Below are 18,733 nucleotides of genomic sequence, written 5' to 3'. Positions count from 1 at the left end.
AACGGCTCACTCATTAATGGCCCCAACCACTCAGTTACATCACACATAAATGCTTCCACCAACTCCACTACACCCGCTCAGAATCGCACAAGGACCGAGGAGTCACATGGGACCAGCGCCCTTAGCGATAAGGCTGATCTATTTGGCACCAATCAGCTGATTCCCACAGGATTTCGGACCAATACCATGGCGCCACCTCACCCTAATCCTTCCCACATCCAGGCTGCCCCCAACCTTGTTGAATCTGGCGCTGATGCAGGAACTTGGGCCGACGATTCCAATGCAAGGCCCGCAACGGATATGCTTGAGCTTGAGGACAAGCTCTTTTCTGATGGGCAAGGGAGTGTAGCAAGCCCAGTTAATGAGAGGCCCAAACGAATGACAAAAGAACCAGCCCATCTTCAAGATTATGATTAAGCTTTATTAACTAGGAGTCTTTATTTTCTTATTTAATAATTATGCAATTATCAGTTTGTTAGTTAGTTGCAGATAGGATCAACCCTTAAGATATCCTTATCTTCAATTTGTTATTTTAATTTCCAGTAATTAGTTAGTAAGTGGCATCCTTAGCCATTAGGTTGTTATTTTATTTTATTATAAAAATCCTGGAAAGATCAATAAAATTCATGAATATTTTGATCGCAATTCTTCTTCCTAAATTCCTCTCCTCTCACTTAATCCTAAGAAGTTTCCCTTCAGTTACCGTTAGACTTTTTTTTTGGTAGTCCTTAACGTTAAAGGTTGAAGCACACAATTGGTATAACACGCCTTTCTCGCTTGTATTCTACTTTGGCTCTGTCTAATCTGGTCCATGATATTCACAAGAGCTCTTCTCACCTGCCAAATGTATTTATATGAATGAATACCGACAATAAAAATATATATAAATGCATTTAACCCAAGAGAGAAAAAATGGGAACACAAATGACTCCTTCAAGACATGTCAAATACCAATACAAGATTTTCATGTGTAAGCAGTATAAAATATTCTTTTCAACGGTGACAATTTCATTTGGATTATCTTTGAAGAAAGAGATGTAAATTCTTATTTGCTTTTATAGCTTTTAAAGGTATTTGGTTGAAGAGATTTTATTTTATCGGAAAAAAAAATTCCAGAAATATAGTGGAAAAAAGTTTTTCAGATAAATTACGAAAAGTGTTTAGTAGATCCAAATTTTTTTCGGAAATGTTCGGTTAATTATACTAATTATCTAGAAAAATAAAAATACCATGTATCGTATGGTATTTTTATTTGAGATTCTGTAGTTAAAATTAAAATGATTGGAAAAAAAAAATCCAAAAATATTTTCAATTTCTTCATACACCAGATGTTGGAAAAAAATTTACCCCACTTTATTTTTCCAGAATTTCTAAAACAATCTTCATTCCAAACAGCCGCTAAGGCTTTTAAGTCTTTAATATATCGATGAGAATAGATGGCATGAAAGCATTTACCTGCCGCCATAAAGCGAGCAGAAAAAGGCCCTGCATTTCAATGAAACTTCCTATAAACCCCTTTCACTGATATGTTTAATTCCAGGTTTTTTTTTTTTATGTTTTGCATTATGTGTATAAGTTGTGATCTTAAGTTAAGGATCCCATGTTGCAGGTAAAAGCAAAATCAAGAATAGTCTAAATTTTGGTAAGAGATTGCGAGTTGCAATGGTTTCAGCCAAAGGCATATTACATGAGCATATACTAAGGCTAACCCTTCTTCTAAATTTCATAGACATATTAAAATTAAGAATAATGTACCTTTTGGTCCTCAACTAATATTATGGGGTTCAATTTAATTTTTTAAGAAAAAAAAATTGACTTATGATCTCTCTAAAATTTAAAATAGATTCATATTAATCCTTTTAAGGGTGTTAAGAACCTTGGGATATACCACCCCAAAAGCTAGCTCAAGGGGTAGGAGAGCCCAAAGCTTTTGAGGTGGTGTATCCCAAGATTCTTTACATTAAAATAAAAAAAAAAAGCACAAAAAGGTAAACCAAAAATGGGTCTGTGCAATTTCCACCCTTCTAGCCTAAAGGGCTCTTGCGTGAGGGGACGTGTTAGATATATAGTCCCACATTGATTGGATGAGCAACTAATATGACCTTTATAAGGCCTTGGGCACTCCCACCCCTTGAGCTAGTTTTTGAGGCGGTGACCTCAAGGTTCTTAATAAAGGGATTAAGAGAGATTACAATTTAGAGGCCACGAGTCCTTTTTTTTTTTCCTCCAAGGAATTAAAATGTACCGGTAATCTGTGACATACTTCTCGACTCCAAGTTTACTGCAAAAATAACTGAATTTGGACTCTTACGGCTTCCTAGGTGATGGCACGAAAGCAACATAATTGCTCCCTTTCTTCATTGCAGTGCATAAATCGAACCCACCTCCTAAATAGCTCAACTCAAATTCTGCACAATGTCCCACTCGGTTATGCAATTAATTTCCCTTGTAGTTTTTAGATGCTTTTGAGTACTTTAAAAGGATTCTTTTCATTGTATCAAAAAACATAAATTGATTCTTTTCATTTTCATTTCCATTCCTTCTGTTAGCACTCTTAGGATGTGCATGACAATCATTCTATTCTCTAGCACTATTTTTGAAAAGAAACAATTCTTTTCTATTTCTGTTTCTTGAAATAGTTTCTGAGAAAAAAAATGTGTTTGATAACATCTTCAATTTTTATTTCGAGAATGAGAATTGTGTTTGATAACACAACAAATAATATAATAAAAATGATTCCTATTAAATATAAAAAAAATTGGATCATCGCTTTCCTTTCCATATGGTGTGGTTGTGGTGGTGACGGCGGCGGAGGGTGGCATGGTGGTAGTGGCGGTGGTGGTGGTAGTGACGTGGAGATGATAATGGTGCTAGTTGTGATGACAGTGACTGCGGCGATGCGCTGGTAGTGGGGGGATGGTGGTGGTGGAGATGACGGCAGTGGCTGCGACAATGGTGGTGGGGATGGTGGTTGGTGGCATTGGTGGCGGCGACAATGGTAGCGGTGGTATGGTGGTGGTGGTGGCAGTGGCAGTGACTACGACGGTGGAGGTGGTGGTAGGTGACAGTGGTGGTGGTGGTGGTAGTGACGCGGTGGTGTATTGATGACGATGGTGGTGGTGGTGGTGATAGCAGTGGCTGTGACGATGGTGGTGGTGGTTGGTGGCGGCGGGGGCGGCAGTTTCGGTGGTGGTTGCAGCAATGATAGTGGTGGTTGGCGACAGTGGTGGTGATGGTAGCGATGGTGTTGTGGTGGTGGAAGTGACAGCAGTGGCTGCGAGAATAGTGGTTGGTGACATTGGTGGCGGCAACAATGGTAGCGGTGGCATGGTGGTGGTAGTTGTGATGGCATCATGGAGATGGTGGTGGTTGCAGTGACTGCGACAGTGGTGGTGGCAGCGGGGTTGTGGTAGTGACAGGGGTGGTGTAATGGTGGTGATGGTTGGTGGCGGCGACAGTGTCGATGGTGGCTGCAACAATGATAGTGGTGGTTGTGACAGTGGTCGTGATGGTAGCGGTGGCGTTGTGGTGGTGGCAGTGACAGCAGTGGCTACGACAATGGTGGTTGGTGACATTGGTGGCGGCGACAATGGTAGCGGTGCCATGGTGGTGGTGGTTATGATGGCATCATGGAGATGGTGGTGGTGGTGGCAGTGGTTGCGGTGGTGGTGGTGGTAGCTGACAGTGGTGGTGGTAGTGGCGAGGTGGTGTAATGGTGGCGATGGTTGTGGCGACGGCGACGGCGGTGTCGATGGTGGCTGCAACAATGATAGTGGTGGTTGGTAACCGTGGTGGTGATGGTAGCGGTGGCGGTGGTGGTGGTGGTGGTGGCAGTGGCGTGGTGATGGCGATGGTGGCGGTGGCGGTAGTGGTTGCGATAGTGGTGGTGGTGGTTGATGGTGGTAGTGATGGTGGTGGTGGTGGTGGTTGCAACAGTGGTAGTTGTGGTAGTGGTGATGATGGCATGGTGGTAGTGATGGGTGGCGGTGGTGGTGATGGTGGCAGTGGTCGTGTTGGGATGATGGTGGTGGTGGTGATGATGGTTCAGATGAAGAGTGATTAAGAGATATAAGTGTTTCTCATTTTGTGCCCGGAAACAAAAAAGCAGAAATTTCCTGATTCTTTTTTCTATTCCCCAGCACAAACATTAATCTGGTTCATTCCGAGAACAAAAAAATAAACCGGTTTTACCAAACGAGTTTTCTATCCATTTCTGTTCTCAGGAACAGAAATTAAGAAAAAAATTGATTGCAGAAAGGTTGTCATGCGCACCCTTAATATATTCTTATGGGTGAAGCAATTTTTGATATAATCGTTGGAAAAAATATTTTTGTTTTTGTTACAAAAAAAATTTCTCTGACATACTCACATAAAAATTAGTGGGTTCCATTAATTTTTTCTCTCTTTTCTCTATATAATATCATCTTCTCACTTTGATGTAAGTATGGCCGGAAAAAAAACATTTGTTGTAGTAAAAGCAAAAATGTTAAACTCATTGCTGTTTTATTTTATTGATTCCCATTATTGGACACTTATAACATTAATTTTCAAAACATGATATATTTTTAATGTTGGGCAGTTAGTTTGAGAATAAATCAACTACTTAACATTAAATTTTATTTTATTGGTTGAGAAGTTTTTTTTTTTATAAGCTAATGATTAAGAAGTTGGTTTTTCATAGAGTGACTTGACAAATATTTTTTTTTTTAAATGTAATGTTGAAAATTCAATTTCTTATAAACTAACATTTAAGCTATAATGAAGGCATAACATTAAGAAGAAAGTTTTTTAAGAACCCACTGATCTCAATGTTTTGGGGAAAAAATAAAAACTTGATGTCCCATTTGTTGTAAATTAATTTATTAATATTAAAAAAAGACTAGCATATTTCAAAAATTAATTTTGCAGTTGTGGTATAATGAAAATTAAAAAAGAAATTTCACCAAAAAAGATATAAAAACTAAATGTGCACCATTGACATAAAACCACCCCTACTACATATTTTGTTTCTTTAGATAAAGTAAAGTAATTAACATGCAAAATGTACAATAAAATCAAACATTATCCATTGAATAAAGTTAGAAATTAATTTAAATATAGTGCAGAAATATTTTATACTTGTATTTAATATATATATATATATATATATATATATATGTGTGTGTGTGTGTGGGATTATAAATAACATAGAATTATTTTATTTTAGTCAAAACTACAGTATTTTATGGTGAGATAAATAGCGCAATATAAATCATACTAGGAGAAGCTGAAACAAAAATTAATTTAAATATTAAATAAAAAATAATCATTTTAACTAAAATGACTGTATTTTAAAAGGAAAAATATTTTTTCCTATATATTATTTTAACATTTATTAAACATAGCATCTCGCCTAATTATTAACATAATCAAATGTATTAATTAAAGTATTAATATAAATTGAATATTAACGTAAAGAATATATAAACAGAAGTTACAATACATTATAATGACATTTTATACACAAAGTATTGCATACAACATAATCTGTCAGTTTATCTTGTTCAGTTATATCATGCTTCCCTAACCAACTTAATAGATTAGATAACTAAACTTTCTTCAGTTAATATTAATTTATTTTAAAAATTAATTACTTTTACAGTGAAATTAAAAAAAAAAAGAAAAAAAGGTTACAATATGTTCTGGAATATGCTCTTCCCCCACAAGTGACACAAGTCTCATCCTCATATATCCATAATGGATAAGAGGCAACCTTGAACCTTGTCTCTTGGTACGTTCCGCTAACATTGAGGCTCGCTATCTGAAATGGCGATTTCTCAGTTCACTTTTTCAGTCACAGTCTCAACTTCATCTTCAAAACTCTCACCTTTTCGTGCATTCGGAGCCTCAGCTTCTGAGTCAGTGCATTGCCAACACACACCCAGAAGGGAATTCTTGAAGGGTATTGCGTTGCATGTTCTTCCACTTGTTGTTTTGAGAGAGCCACCACCTCCTTCACAAGCTAGAGAAATTGAGGTTGGCTCCTTCCTTCCACCTTCCCAATTAGACCCTTCTTTCGTTCTCTTCAAAGCTTCTCCCAAGGACACTCCCGCCCTTCGAGCAGGTATATGTTGATTCTTCTTCTTCTTCTTTCCAAAAACTACAATTAAATTTTGCTCTTTTGGATACTGTTTTACCCCTAAGATCGAACCTTTCGTGGATTTGAAACTAAAGGGTTGGGTTGAAATTTTGAATGTTGAAATATATGGGTGAAGAGAGTGGTGATTGCATGGTTATATATGTAAAGAACCAATTCAACCCAAGCTTAAGCTGTTGGGTGAGGCTACATTAATAGTTTTATATATCTCAACACGCTTACTCACACAAGAGCCCATTGGGCTTGAAGGATGGAAGGACAAGTGAATTGCAATGTTGGGCTTCAAGTGGAAGGACAAGTGATGATTATGATATTCCCAACAACTTGAGTGATTTGATAGGCTTTAGGAAACTCTGATTTTGAAGCCTTTCCTGCTAACTATTTGGCGCATTTATTGATGAAGGGTAATGCTGGAGTCTAGGAAGTGATGATTTTGCTCCAATTGACTATCTTATTTGATCTAGAGGAACACTACCAACACACTCTTTTTTACACTCTTTAGGAAAATACTAGTGATCGATCTGAGAGGATCATGAATGTAGACCGTATAGTCGTAATTAATATGGGATGTACGCTCGTGGGAGTCTACGGAAGAGATGCCATTAAGAGGCTCAAGGCTGAAGGACGTGGACATATGCACAATGGCAACTAAGAGAGTAGGGTTCGGAAGATGTGTAGTGTACATGAGAGATTTAACCTGCTATTTATAGATGGAGTTATCCATAGGTGTGAGAGTTCGAGTGGGAGTCAAACTGTTGAGGGATAAGATGATAAATCTTATCTCTTAGTATCTGGGTTTTTAGTCTGTTACTAGGTTGTTATTAGTAGTCATGATGAGGGACCCATGGGTTGGATCCAGAACAACTAGCAACACATTATTTGGCACCCTACACTGTCTTTATTATTGGGTGAAATCTCACATTTGCTCCACTAATAGAGAGAGTATACTCAGGCTATTTAGTGATACCCACATGTGATTTCACCAAAAATAGAGAGTATGTTGAAATTTGATAAGAGAGTGGCAAACAGTGTGTTGCTAGCATTCCTCCTGTTTTGCACGCACTCTGAGTTACATCCCGTACTTGCTCAATAATTATGACAGTCAATTTTGGAGGTTTATGCCTCTCAAAAAGTCACATCACTGTCATTAGCATCTAAGTAAAAGTCATTATGTAAATTTAACTCTCATTTTCACTGATTCATATAGTCAATATTGGTTTATCCCTATGCATCTACATTGCACCGTTTTTGGTAGATGTTCAGTAAAATCTATGGCTTCTGATGAATTACCATTGCCATTATTATGCTTTTTCCATATATCGCAGCTAATTTAAAATTAAGAGATCAAACCATATCTCAGGCATTTTATCTCATCTATAGTTGTTCTTTCCAATTGATACGCTAGATTTAGTTCTTTGCAGGAAATGTGCAGCCATACCAGTTTATTCTCCCCCCAACTTGGAAACAGGCGCGTGTAGCAAACATATTATCTGGAAATTACTGTCAGCCAAAATGTGCAGAGCCCTGGGTGGAGGTTAAATTTGAAGATGAAAAACAGGGAAAAGTCCAGGTAGTTGCTTCACCTTTGATACGCCTTACCAACAAACCAAATGCATCAATTGAGGACATTGGGAGCCCAGAAAAAGTGATTGCTTCTCTTGGGCCATTTGTCACCGGAAGTACATATGATCCAGATGAACTCCTTGAGACTTCAGTTGAAAAGCTTGGTGATCAGACGGTATGTTTGCTTTCTGTAGCCTATGTTGTCTAAGCATTTATGTTCTTTCTTTTATTTTTACTCATTAGAAAATGATGAAACTGGATAAAGTACTGAAGTAACAAATATAATTGTCTTTTACTCTTTTCTACAGTGTCACAAAATCAATAGTATAAACTTGAGTTCCTATCCTTATGGCATAAGTTCTGCAGAGGGAACGAGAATGTTCTGGTTGAAGCATTTCACTGAGATATAGAAGAGGTTTATACACACACATGTACACAAGTTGCAACGAGAAATTTCAGAAAACTAAAGTATAAGAAACCTCTGGGAGTGATCATTTTAGAGTATGGGCTTTGTATCAGTAGCATTTGTCAATACTGAGTCATTCTTTTATGCCGCAATATGGTCGCTATAACTGTTTCATCCATATCCCTATTCATTAAATACAAAACACCCTGTGCATCCACCATAAAAAAAGAAGAAGCAATTAATAGAATATAAAACCAAGTTATTTGTCTACTGAAACTCACACCATAATATATAGTTTGTGTGGCATATTATTTAAAAAAATATATATACTTTTTCTATGTGGCTGGTTGAATATGGTTAACTATGGAAAGCAAGTGTGGAGCCCTACTTTCCTCTTGTTTTGGGGGCCACAGTGCTTCTTGAAAGCAAAATGTTCTATGCTGGTTGGCTAATATTAGTGACTAACATTACTGAAATGGTGTCTGCAGTACTACAAGTATGAGCTTGAAACTCCATATGCTCTTACGGGTTCACACAATCTTGCAAAAGCAACTGCAAAGGGAAACACTGTTGTTTTGTTTGTGGCTAGTGCCAATGACAAGCAGTGGCAAACTTCTCAGAAGACTCTAAAGGCCATCCTTGATTCCTTTGAAGTCTAGTTTTCTATAGAAGGTAAATAAGAAAACTTTACCTCCAGATGATTTCCTTCTAGTTTTTGTTCATACAAAATGACTGAGCAAGAGCTGTGTTGGCTCGGCCCCCATTTGAATTTTTTTTGTTTTGAGGTTATAATCATATTTTACATGTTTTAAGAGTCTGGCTTTTTTCTTTTTCTTTGTAAATTCCTAATTAAGTCAATAACTTGTTTTTTATTTTCTTAATTTATTTTATCTTTGTAACTAAAAGCTAAAAAATGAAGGTAAAAGAAGTAGAAGAAAATAAATATGTTTCTGTAGCTGATTCATTAACTTTATTTGTGTTTATCTTATATTTATTTGTTATATCATTCCACTGTGCAGACACAATCGCTTTGGCTACATGGTTTTCATTTTTCTGAAATCTATATCAACTGTCTTTTTAGATATAATCTTCATAATTATTCTTAATGTTTTTACTTTTCACCTATAATGAGCTCAACTTTTTTATTTCAAAACCTTAGTTCTTTTCAGTGCTCTATCTAGTAAGAGCCCAAAACCAAAACACGCGACACACTCTTTTATAAGGCCAATGTGTCTTGGCACGGAAAATATGCTACCAATTTTAGTGGCATGGCCATACTTTGTAGTTCAGTAAATTGCTTCAACCTTCCCTTTATCTACTTATTTTTTATACACCTCTTTTTCTGTTTTCTAAGAGGACTAGCGCTGGTAAGGTTGCAAAAATATAAAGGTAAAGTTGTATACAATTGTTATCACAAAAAAAAAAAAAAGTTGTATACAATTGACCTCCGCTTCTATCCTCACAAATTTGAAAAAGAGAGATTTGGGAAGGAAAATACCAGGGTGGTCCTGGGTCCTTGGTTTGTTTCTTGTTTATATTTTTAGTTGATTTTTTTTTTATAATTTCAAAAAAAAAAAATCACTCCCCACTAAACACGACTAACGAGTGTAGGATGGAGATAATCCTTGTACGCAGTCTTATCCTTGTATAATTGCAAAGAGATTGTTTCTTAGATTCGACTTCATGACCTTTCAAAAATGTCATTATTTTCACATGTTCTAGAGGAAATGGTTAAAACAGTATTTTGTTGTTTTTATCATTTCCTTTGCAAATTCTAGAAAGAAGATGAAAAATGGAAACAAGGTTGTATTTTTACAATTATTAATGGAAATATATTAACAGAAAAGAAAATGGTGAAAATAACAAAATCTCAATTTTACTATTCCCTTCATAATATAGCTTAGAAACAGGAAACAGTGTGAAAACTGTGGTATTTTTGTAATTATAAATAAAAACATATCAACTGAAAAATAAAAAAACAAACAAACCAAATGCCATTCTATATAGCCAAAATTCTTTTGATAGAATATTTGTGAGAATGAGCTAACATTATTATTGAGTCTCTTTTTTTTTTGTCTTTCATTATTAGAGTCTTCGATATGTGAGTGATTCCAACTATTCTTTTTCAACAATCACCTTGAATCGTAATAAATTCTGTTCAAGTTCTGTCAAATTTGTTGTCTGTGTAAGGTATTGAATACAGAAAGGTTGAATTTTCGCTCCATTTTTGTAGACCCATATAAATTTATGGTGTTTTCTGATATATATATATATATATATTCATGTCACTCAAATTGTGCCAAGCATTTTTTTAGCAGTATGTTCCTACAAGCTTCTAAATTCTCCAACAAGGTGAGGCAAGGTAAAATGCAACTAAATATGTGGTCTACGGCTAGCCCTGTGTCTGTAATTGATGTGTATGTACCTATATGTTCATTCGACATTGAGTGGGAATAGTACCATTAATAAAAATGAGGGGAAGAGAAAAAGAAGAAACATGGATTCTGAATTTGAAGAGGGTTAAGGCAATGCATGAAGTGTTGTCCGTTGTATGCGATCAATGGTTCATAATCATATACCTTGAGCAGTAACTATGATGATTCTAATATGTGAGCCGTATAATTAACAACTTTAGGAACTTACAATTTTGAAAACTTTTTCTACTTAATAAGTTTGGGTAAGGCGAATTTGTCTTATTTCAAAGTTAGAAATGCCATAAACTTTAATGAGTTTTACCTTAATATTTACAAAAAAATTATTGATGAAACAACATTAAAATAATTCAATGTTTTGTTTTACCAATTGAGCCAACTCTTGTATTTTATTTATAGAAAAAAAAAATTAGCATTGTAATGGCCACTAAAAGATTAAATAATCACTTAGACTAAGAAGTCGTTTGTTTCAGCTTTAAGAAAAAGTAACTTTTATCACTTCCTTATTTTAAAAGTACTTTTTATAAAAGTTAAAGCTATTTATATTTTTATAAAAATATTTAGTTTTTTAAAAAAAAATTTGATTTTTGACATCTACTTTTCTTAGAAGTTAAAATTTTTAGCTTCTGAAAAAAATAAGTTTTTGACTTTTTTTGTGACTTCTTCTTTTTTTGAAAGAAGACATCCAAACGAACTAAAAACACGAAAAATACTTTTTTTCTTTTAAAAAAGCAGCTTTTGAAGAAAAAAAAAGAGTTTTTGAAAAAAAAAAAACTTTAACAAAACAAAAAGTTCATTCAAACGTACCGTAAGTCTCCCTAATTGTGACTTCTCTTAACAACTTTGATCTCATTTGACTCACTTCATGGACAATTGTTGAATGACGCGCACACGAATCTGGAATTTTGAAAGATGCCTGAGGGAAGAAGTCATAAAATGCCCATTGATTGATATGACCTGCTAATGGAAATTGACGTAGATGTCCATTTAATAATAGTACAATCGGACTTAAAAAAAAAGACTGATTTTTTTTTGTTATTCTTATAAAAAAATAGAAACGGGCTTGAAATAAGATGAGCAGAAATTGATATATTGAAATTTTAAAAAATATTTATTATTTCCTTTTTTAAGTGATTAGAAACATTAAATAACAGCGCTCGTTGACAAAATTATTTATAAAAAAAATTCTTCAAAAACTATTTGTTTTTAAAGTCAATAAATGTCAATAAAAATTAAACCAAGAATACATATTCTTGGGCACACAAGAAGTTCACTCTAATAGCGTGTATTCGTTAGGGTCCCCTATTTTCTACGGTCAAGGTGTGCATTGACGATCATTTTATCTCCTGACATTGTTTTTGAAAAAAATAATTATTTTCTATTTATGTGTCATGAAACAATTTTTGAAAAAAAAAATGTGTTTGATAACATATTCTATTTTTATTCTGAGAATGAAAATTGTATTTGATAACAAACAAATAATATAATAAAAAACCATTATATTAAGCATAAATTTTTTTCATATCATCACTTTTCTTTTCATATAGCGTGATTGTGGTGGTGACAGCGGTAGCGGTGGTGATGGCATGGAGATGGTGGTGACGGCAATGACTGCGGCAATGGTCACAATGGTGGTGGCGACGGTGGCAATAGTGATGGCGATGGTGATGGTAATAGCATGGTGGTGGTGGTGGTGATGTTAATTGTGATAATGGTGGTGGTGGTGGTGATGGCGGTGGTAGCAGCAGTGGTGGTGACGGTGACAGTGGTAATGGTGGTAATGGTGGAGGTGATGGTGGCAGTGACATCGTGGTGGTGGTGGTGACGACAACGGCAACGGTGGTGGTGGTGGTGATAATGGTAGTGGTGAAGAGTGATTGAGGGAGACAAGTGTTTCTCATTTGTGCCCAGAACAAAAAAGCAGAAATTTTTTATTCTTTTTCTGTTCCCAGCATAAAAGTTAAATCGGTATATGTCGAGAACAAAAAAATAAACCGGTTTTATCAAACAAGTTTTCTATCCATTTTTTTTTACGGGAACAAAAATTACAAAAAAATGATTCCAAGAAGATTGTTATGCACACGCTAATTTTACAGATAATAAACTTTTAGGAAACAATATTTAATCCATTAATGGACAAGTGAGGAATTTGGGTAAATTTAAAAAATTCATGCCCCTAAATGAAGTTGAATATATATATATATATATATAGGGTTTAGTGTGTGTCATTCAAAAGGACACAAGTTATGTCCTTTTAGTGATTTACACAGAGTACGACCGGTCGTATTCTGTGTAATTCTGAAAAGTTACTTTTTTTCACTTTACACGTCAGTGATGTGACTGAGGAGAGAAAAAAAAAACTTTTTCAGTTTTACACAAAGTACGACCAGTCGTACTTTGTGTAAAACACCTAAAATGACACAAGCTTGTGTCATTCAAAAGGATACTTCTTTTTTCTCTCTCTCTATATATATATATATATATATATATATATATATATATATATGATCCTTTCACACTAGTGTCAAATTCAAAGTTTGACACCTCATCTGAGATCCGTTAGATCAAAAAAGATCAATGGTGTCACTTGCTTACAAATCAGAGTCGTTGATCTTTTTTTATCTAATGGCTCTCAGATGAGGTGTCAAATTTTAAATTTGATACTGGTGTCAAAAGATCATACCTCATATATATATATATAAAACTACGCTTATGTTACATGTGATAACTTTCTCTCCTACACATCTTTCGATAACTGTGCCACCTTTTTCTTTTCTTTTCTTTTTATTTTTCAGATGGTGGAGCCCACAAATTTATCTCTATGACATGAGATAACTTATCTCCTTTAACATGAGATTAATCAAACCCATATATATATATATATATATATATATATATATATATATAGGTTTATCGTTTCTCAAGTTGCTTTAAATAATTTTATCTACGGCTACTGAATCATAACTATAGGAAGAGAGAGAAAAAGAGAACCATAACCATTTAAAATTGAATCAATTAATATAAGAAAATAAATAAACAAAATGACGTAGTTTTGGGGTGACATGAGATAAACTTATCTAAGATGTCGGAAAAATATTTTTTCCTATATATATAGGGAGAGAGAGAGGAACGCTATTCTTACAACCTAAAAGTTTTACAACCTCTTGGCTCTTACAACCTATTTTTTTACCGTTGATTTTCGTCAATCGAACAATTATAATTTATTAGAATTAATAATTAATTAATAGACATGACTTAATAAATTATAATCTTTGGATTGACGAAGATCAACGGTGAAAAAATGTTATGTTGTAACAATAACGCTCCTCATATAAATATATATGAAATAAGCTATTCTATCTTTTTTTTCATACCTAACTTACCTACCAATCTTTAACCATTAAATCATAATCTCAATTAACATTTATTGTTTCTCTCTTCTTGAGATTCTCATTTGATCTTATTTTGTAACCATTGATTTTGACAATATAAAATTTAATCAATATTGTCAAAATCAAATTTCTACGTAAGTCCAAAAAGATAAAATGAGTTTACGATTCCTACCACCAAATTTAGAGAGAAGTGGAAAATGATGGCTCAGCTCGAAGAGGAAGAAGAAGGTTGATTTGAGTTATATAGCTCAGAGAAGAAAATAGTCAAAGTGGAAGAATACACATTTTGATTTAAGGAAATAGGATTTTTCTTTTGTTTTAAAATAAAATTGGATCATGTAATAAAAGTTGACCCAAGTCAATTTTTAGATCTAAATAAAAACATAAAAACTTACACTTCTACACTTTTTATGCACTATTTTTATCCATTCTTACCGAGAAATATTTTTATTTATGTTTTGACACACATGACTTCTATAAAAACGTACTTTTCTCCGTTTTTAATCTCATTTTTTACAACAGTGGATTTAGTAGCAAGACTACGACTATGAATTCAGTAACGCATGAGAAAAGTATCAGCTTTTAAATTCTAAACTCAGCATATATTATATATGATTCAAAGAAATGTCTCAACTCACTGAACTCAGCACAAGACGGTCAACCCCGTTCAAGGCCAAGCTTTTAACTTCTCAGCTACTTTTTTTTGGGTACATAAGGCCTGCTACTTTAAATATTATGTACAAAACTGGAGCTTAGTTTCTCTCTCCAAGTCCCCACATCCATTGTTAAATTAACTAGAACTCGGGTTAGATAACACAGCTGTATCAAAACATTTTGCTGGAGGAAGGATTATCAAACATAAGCAGTCACCAGATGGGGAGAAACACGTGGAAGACCACATGAGTAAGTGACATACTTGACACTATCGATAAGCACAACCACAAAAATCCGAGAGAGCGACTTTGGTGTCATCATGCCATCAACATCACCATTTCCTGCCTCTTTGGGATCAACAAGCACTGAAACCACCATAGAAGATTTATTACCATGGAGGTGGTCATTCTGCAAATTTCTTACATGTTCTTCAGTTATGTTCAGGCTGGTTCCAGCAAGTCGATCTGGGAGCCTATGGAGGATTCTTCTGTTCCTGCTCTTTTTGACAGCCGTAGCATTCTGACGATTTTTGGTAGAGATGTCAGCTACTGATGTTGCTGGAACTATAGCTCCAGGGGTTGGAGAGGCATCAAACTGAAAAACTTCGGTGCACATGCCAGAACTTAACATTGGCCCTGCATCAGAGAACCAGAACATTCAGTATACTTTCAATGTTATGCTGGCACCAAAATAGGCAAGCAGTTCCTTTAGTTTGACATGGCATAGACAACCAGCGAAAGACATTGCTTAAGCGTGATGAGAGGTTGACAACATGAACTCATCTTTCAGCTCTAATATTCGGCAGAAATACCACAGATGATGAGTGTACATTATGGCCAAAGAAAAGCCTTTTCATATATACAAGGATGAACCAAAATGCAACAAGTAGTGGACAATATTGTTAAATTAAGCACTGTTAAACCGAGCTGTCAAACTAGTTTGAGACTCCAAAGGAGTCAAATTCCTCCATCTAACCAAGTTTGGAAGACCTCTTAAAAAACTAAGGAAATTTGTTGGCTGTTGCAGAAATATTTACGAGACATAAACTTTCAATTACCAAGCAGCATGAAGAATTTGCATGAAGAATTTCTATCGAGGGAAACCAAGGAACAGCCAGAGCAAATTCAAAACAAGTTAGTTTATACAGCTTATCCGGGTAGGTTGATCATTACCAAAACTGAAAACCTTAACCTATAATATGTGCTATCAATTTGGCAAATTCAGATTAGACAGCAAAAAAGAAGTCATAAATCAGCAGAAGAGAATGTATTATTCCTACCTAGCAACCTATATAAACTAAAGACAGAATAAAAGTATAATCACCTGCAAGGCCTTCACGGAACCACTGTTGCATTGTACCATCAGTTGCAGTGGACTTCATATGGTCCTTCAAAGTTTTGGTTGAACCAGAACCAAGAGCCTTCCTCTGTTCAGGAGAAACCCTATAAACGTGTGGATGTTGACCTCTATTTCTTCCAACTTCAGGAATAGCCAATGCAGATTTAGGAATGGCCAAACCAGTTTCACTCTTGTCCTTCTTTGCCTGAGCAGTTTGAGATGCCATAGCTTTCTCACTGGCCAGAATAGAATGGATTATCAAGTTTCCATCAATCTTCACCAGCTTATCATTCCTAGGAACATACAAAGAAGCAAGAAGAGGCTCACTGCCATTGCCCTGATGAACATCTCTAGGGTCTTGCCGCGCATGCGTTTCTTCTCCAAGTTTTCGGCCTCTATCATACTCCGTTCTGTCAGAAACACTAAACCTTCCATTAGAAAATTCTAATCCCTCACCTCTTTCGGATCCATTCCTACGACCATTTACAGGCCAAACCCTGCCTCCACCCTGACCGTACAACCTATCACTAACATAGCTATACCTACCAGGAACATTGTCCACTAAACCTCCAAACTTAAAATCCACCAGAGGAAGAAGCCAACCAAAAAGCATGACAAAGAAAAGCAAACCCAACAAACTAATGCTGGCAACCTTCTTAGTTTTCACCTCAGTCTTCTTACTCTCAGACTTTTTACTCTTGGAGGCTGAAGCTGGTTGCTGAGGCTTCAATCTAGGAATGGGAACCAAAGGAACCTGAGACCCTTGAGACTTGACAACATAGGGAGCACAGGGAACCCAAGGATAACCCATAGGTGCCATGGGAGGATGAGGGTACATCCCTGGAGCTGGTGGAGGAGGAGGACACATCACACCAGCACCCAATTGCTGTCTCAGAGTAGCATTCTCAGCCATGACAAAGGAAATCCGACCACTCAGATCAGCAATTGTGGAATGCATTGACCTCACCTTCTCCTCAAGCTCCTCCACATAATGCTTCTTCCTCTGCCTCGAAAGCTGTGCACTTTCCCTATTCCTCATCAACCTGGCCTTCCTTTTATCGTCGTCGTCATCACTGGCATTGACAACAGACTCAGATTGTTGTTGGGTCTTGTTGTCCACAGGCACTGAGGACCTCCTGTACTTAATGGTTCTAGTCTCAGCATTTCCTTCACTTTGCTCTTTCTTCCTCTTCAGATCACAACCTTTACCACTTTCCTCCAACTTCACACCCTTATCCACAATTGCATGTGCATGAGACGATGAAATGTCTCTCTCGTAATGGTCAGAATCAGGTGAAGGCGAGTTCGTAGTTTCATATACACCCGACCCACCATTGCCCGAACCCTGAGACGAAACCGGTCCATTCGAAGACTCTTCCCGGTCGCAAAATTCAGACTCCGGCGATGGAAAGCTTGAAACTTTAACATCAACCGAGTTATGTGAATCCTGTTTACCTGAATTACCCTCGAAAACCGAATCCAAAGCTTGCGAATTGAAAAACCCTGAAACGCCGGAGCTTGGATTGCCGGAAACCGCAGAAGCATCTGATTCCGGCGAATCGGAATTAGCAACATGACAATCGGAAGTCTTTGGAGAAGAATCACCGCGATCGTCGTTTATCGGCGAAATTGAAGCGCCGGTAGGGTTACATGCGTCGGGAAGAAGGAAATCATCGGCGTCAGAGGGGATGCAGAGGTTGTCGAGGTCGTCGAAGGTGATCTCGAACTCTTCATTCTCGCCGAAATCCATGGCGAATTCCAGATCGGAGCCGAAGGCCTCCGAGGGCAGCGTGCTGCTGTCGAACAGAGAATCCATGGACGGGATCGGCAGATTGTCGAACTCAGCGGAGAAGTCATCGAAGCCAAGATCGGACGCCGCCGGTTCAGCGGCGAGCATTGAATCAGTCATTGATGAGGGTTTTGGAGAATGAACAAGGAAGGTTTCAAAACGACACAAACTCTGGGTTTTGGGTGTTTCGTTCTTTATTTTTGAAGTCGTGTATGGGTACGCGTGGGATCACGCGCCATGAAACCGTGTACCTGTGGATTTTGTTGGATATTGGTACTATTGGCTTTTATTTTTATTTTTATATTATTATCATTATTAAATAATAATATATTGTTTAATATATCTGGAAACTTCGTTGTTAGTGTATGCAGGGAAAGTGGTGCAAAGTGGAAACCATACTCATGAGTTTGCGTTTCCGCTACGTTCTGTTTCAACTTTTCAACTGCCGTGACGTGCGGTGTCGCGTTGTGAACTTTTTCTGGGCTTTATTTAAGAAGAACGGGCTGAGTAAGAGGTCCAGTACATAGATAATTCGCCCTTCCAGGCCCATTTAGTGGTCCGTTGACCATGGGTCAAACGACTTGTCTCTGGCACGTTGGTTTGAGTCCAAAATTAATTGAACACCTCAATGACTTTTTAAGTTTAGAAACTTCTATGGGATAAAGATAGAATTTGAGGAGTCTTAGATCGATTTTTATTTAATAAATACAAATTTTAAAAAAAAAATATGAGATTGATATAGTTTCTGAATTACTTATCAAGCTGACATATCTTAATATGGCTACATCTCCAATAGGGTGTCATGTAGCCCGCTGAGTCTCGTTGATCTACTAGTGAGACTGTCACAATGAATTATTTACTCAAATAAATACACAATTAACTTGACTAAATTATTTGATTGAGTAAATTATATATGTACTCAAGTAAATAGTTTCACATGACACTATACTCATAATTTGTTTCAAATTCCATTCTTTCTTTCACTCCTATTTATTTATTTATTTATGGGAAGTAAAACAAATA

General features: G+C 36.2%; 2 protein-coding genes across 2 annotated transcripts; one reads left to right on the top strand and one right to left on the bottom strand.

The window, feature by feature from the left end:
• The first annotated feature begins 5,720 nt into the window (after window positions 1–5,720).
• LOC133314865 (psbP domain-containing protein 6, chloroplastic) lies at window positions 5,721–9,025 on the top strand. Its single transcript, XM_061516403.1, has 3 exons — window positions 5,721–6,103; window positions 7,558–7,874; window positions 8,594–9,025. Exons 1-3 carry the CDS (start codon window positions 5,806–5,808, stop codon window positions 8,762–8,764), a joined length of 786 nt encoding a protein of 261 aa, XP_061372387.1. The 5' UTR covers window positions 5,721–5,805; the 3' UTR covers window positions 8,765–9,025.
• A 5,504-nt stretch (window positions 9,026–14,529) lies between these two features.
• On the bottom strand, window positions 14,530–17,959 carry LOC133314856 (bZIP transcription factor 17-like). The gene is made up of 2 exons (XM_061516393.1): window positions 15,907–17,959; window positions 14,530–15,218 (listed from the first exon to the last, which is right to left on the bottom strand). Exons 1-2 carry the CDS (start codon window positions 17,828–17,830, stop codon window positions 14,782–14,784), a joined length of 2,361 nt encoding a protein of 786 aa, XP_061372377.1. The 5' UTR covers window positions 17,831–17,959; the 3' UTR covers window positions 14,530–14,781.
• Window positions 17,960–18,733: the final 774 nt, after the last annotated feature.

This window comes from Gastrolobium bilobum, unplaced genomic scaffold (assembly GCF_033153095.1).
Source record: "Gastrolobium bilobum isolate Gb01-03AN ecotype WA unplaced genomic scaffold, APGP_CSIRO_Gbil_v1 utg7295, whole genome shotgun sequence".
In the NCBI taxonomy this organism is placed as follows: Eukaryota; Viridiplantae; Streptophyta; class Magnoliopsida; order Fabales; family Fabaceae; genus Gastrolobium; species Gastrolobium bilobum.
This window is presented reverse-complemented; position numbering and strand designations above follow the sequence as displayed.

What these genes read in the sequence shown, in the direction of transcription:
- LOC133314865 (XM_061516403.1), top strand. Translation starts at nt 5,806, where the DNA reads ATGGCGATTTCTCAGTTCACTTTTTCAGTCACAGTCTCAACTTCATCT. An exon ending in CACTCCCGCCCTTCGAGCAG is followed by an intron (nt 6,104 to 7,557) that starts GTATATGTTGAT and finishes AGTTCTTTGCAG; the next exon opens with GAAATGTGCAGCCATACCAG. An exon ending in AAAAGCTTGGTGATCAGACG is followed by an intron (nt 7,875 to 8,593) that starts GTATGTTTGCTT and finishes TGGTGTCTGCAG; the next exon opens with TACTACAAGTATGAGCTTGA.
- LOC133314856 (XM_061516393.1), bottom strand. Translation starts at nt 17,830, where the DNA reads ATGACTGATTCAATGCTCGCCGCTGAACCGGCGGCGTCCGATCTTGGC. An exon ending in GTTCCGTGAAGGCCTTGCAG is followed by an intron (nt 15,219 to 15,906) that starts GTGATTATACTT and finishes TCTCTGATGCAG; the next exon opens with GGCCAATGTTAAGTTCTGGC.